The sequence below is a fragment of the Halyomorpha halys genome, unplaced genomic scaffold (genome assembly GCF_000696795.3).
Source record: "Halyomorpha halys isolate HHAL.00 unplaced genomic scaffold, Hhal_1.1 Scaffold128.1, whole genome shotgun sequence".
NCBI classification, from domain to species: Eukaryota; Metazoa; Arthropoda; class Insecta; order Hemiptera; family Pentatomidae; genus Halyomorpha; species Halyomorpha halys.
Window position 1 is genome coordinate 1749868 of NW_027110898.1, and position 2485 is coordinate 1752352.

General features: G+C 31.0%; 1 protein-coding gene across 1 annotated transcript in view; it reads right to left on the reverse strand.

The window, feature by feature from the left end:
* The window catches only part of LOC106678221 (uncharacterized), a 63149-nt gene extending 61902 nt beyond the window's left edge, over positions 1-1247 (reverse strand). The window contains exon 1 of the mRNA XM_014416621.3: positions 692-1247. Within this exon, the coding sequence (XP_014272107.1) occupies positions 692-1154 (463 nt within the window). The 5' untranslated portion in view covers positions 1155-1247. The remainder of the gene's footprint in view (positions 1-691) is intronic.
* Between the last annotated feature and the right edge of the window lie 1238 nt (positions 1248-2485).

Consider the following 2485-nt stretch of genomic DNA (forward strand, 5'->3'; position numbering starts at 1 on the left):
TTATATAATATAATAATTAAATATAAAAATTAAAATTTGTTCTGATTTTAAAGAAATTAAAAAAAGGCAGTAGGGACATTAGGAAGAATATTTTAATTTATCGCTGCTTATGTTGAAATTTTTGGGTTATAAATTAAAAACAATTTCGAAAATTGTCACAAAAGTTATAAACGAAAAAATAAATATTCTTTAATAGTCATAGTCACTAATTTGTTCTAAGATCGATAAAAATGATTGAGTTCCATCGGCAGTTACATGTTAAAATATATTTTTTATTGTAATATCTGTTCCTTTTGACCATGCAAACTGTCATTTTCAATTTATTCCACCCATGGCTTATGGCAAAATTATGTTAGGATTAATAGTGGATTTGTCCAAAAAACAAGGTACCACATTTAGGAATATGAATAAGAATATATATAAATATATTTACCAATGTTCTCCGTGAAAAACATGTTATTTATTCTAAACAGGTTAATTTTTCAATCTGGATTTTCAAATTACTATTTTTTCTCTAAAAATTAACTGTATTATCTCATTTAGTAAAGATTATTCGTTCACATTAAAATAATCTATAATAGTTCATTTGTTTTTCATTAAAAACTATTTAGTCTCGCCCATGCGTTTAATTTATCCATTAAATTAGTTGTACCAATTTAGTAAATTTTAAATTTTATTATACTACGCTTACCTTGTTTCTTTTCATTTTCTTGAAAATTCTTTTCCTTTTTCGTAAGATTCTTGTCCAAACTTCTCCCACTGGACCTTTTTCTTTCTGCCGCAGTCTTGTTCCCTTCTTGCCCTTTGCTGTAGGTATTTCTCCTTTCACCTTCTTTCCGTGGACTGTCTTTACCACTTTCTCGGCGACTATTCATCCTGGGACTGTCTCTACCACTCTCTATAAGGCTGTCCCTCTTCGGATCCCGGAGGCTGTCCCGTTTCGATTCATGAATGCTCTCCTTCCTCGAGTCTCGCAGGTTGGGCCTCTTAGTGTCCTCGAAACTATCCTTCTTCATGTCCCGAAGACTGGTCCTCTTAGACTCTTTTAGACTGTCCCTCTTAGCACCTTCAACATCCTTCAGACTGTACCTTTGTTCGGCGGCGTCTGGCCCATCTTCCACCCTCTCACCTTCCTCCATCCCGCTGGCCGTCATCTCTCTGGAACTGATATCGAATCGTTAAAGACCGGTTCCATCCCGACCCGAACACGGCAGAACCTCGCCTCACACTGAGGCTACCCTCGTCCAAATATAACGCACGCGGGTTTAGCTACCGGCTTGGCATCGGCGCGACATCGTTGGACAATAGAGGCACGTCCCTTGCAATGTATCATGAGGGCCCTCTTCGTTTTCTGGGCCAGCAAAACAAGAAGCTTCTCAGTTCGTTACAACGTAGAGTTAATTAGCCGTAAAGTGGAACAATGAAGGTATTAAAAGACCTGGGCTCTGCCAAATTCGAAATATAATGCAATGGCTTTAGTTCTAGTACTTTAGAAATAAACTTATAACGACTGGATTAAATAATATTGAATAATATACTAACACAAGTATTATATAATAAAAACATACCATAATATAATAACTCAACTACTAAATAACTAATAATTAACATTAGCTTGGAATGAAGCTAACATTATTAGTTGATTAAACACTTAAAAAATCCTTTAAGTTAAAAAAAATACACTTTTAAATATTGAATGTCGAACATTATATATATTTTTGAAAATTATTCATATTGAATGTTATCAGTTTCAGTAAAACACTATTTTCAATATTAGAATATATTAATATAAATTTAAAACCAACGAATATATAAAATATTTGAATTTTTTTTTTTAGGAAGTTGATTGTATTAATTTTTTAATTGTTGAGGTGAAAAACCTTCTAATAGAATATAAACTATTCTATATTTTGCTTGTTACGTTGGTGCCCATATTAATGCATCATTGCGCCCACATATTTGTCATTTTTTTTCATTTTGAGATAATGTCATCTATTCCCTTATAGTTTAAAATTATTTTATAACTACATTATTTAAATTATTATCTTTCACTAAGATATTTGTTTGATAACACATTTGTTAATATATAATTTCAATCTGCTTGTATCTATTCCTAAAAGGAGTGTAATTATCTATTCATTAAGTAATCATACAGGTCGATAATTTATTTTATCATGCTTAAAATTTAATTAAGTTATCCACATACTTCATGTTATAAAAACGTTGATACGGAAAATTGTATTTTTAGTACTCATTGGAAAGCTTGCATGCCTAAATAATTTGTGATGAAAAACTATTTCCAAAAAGGAGTTTCTTAATGAATCAAGGCAAGAGAACGTTTTAATCAATAAATGTACAATATTGATTTATTAAATTACTTGGATTCTAATTAGTCAACTCAATGACCTAAAAGACAAAAGGAATATCAGCCGACATGTTATAAAACTTCATAAGACTTGTTTTTAAGATAAATTAAAAACTTTAT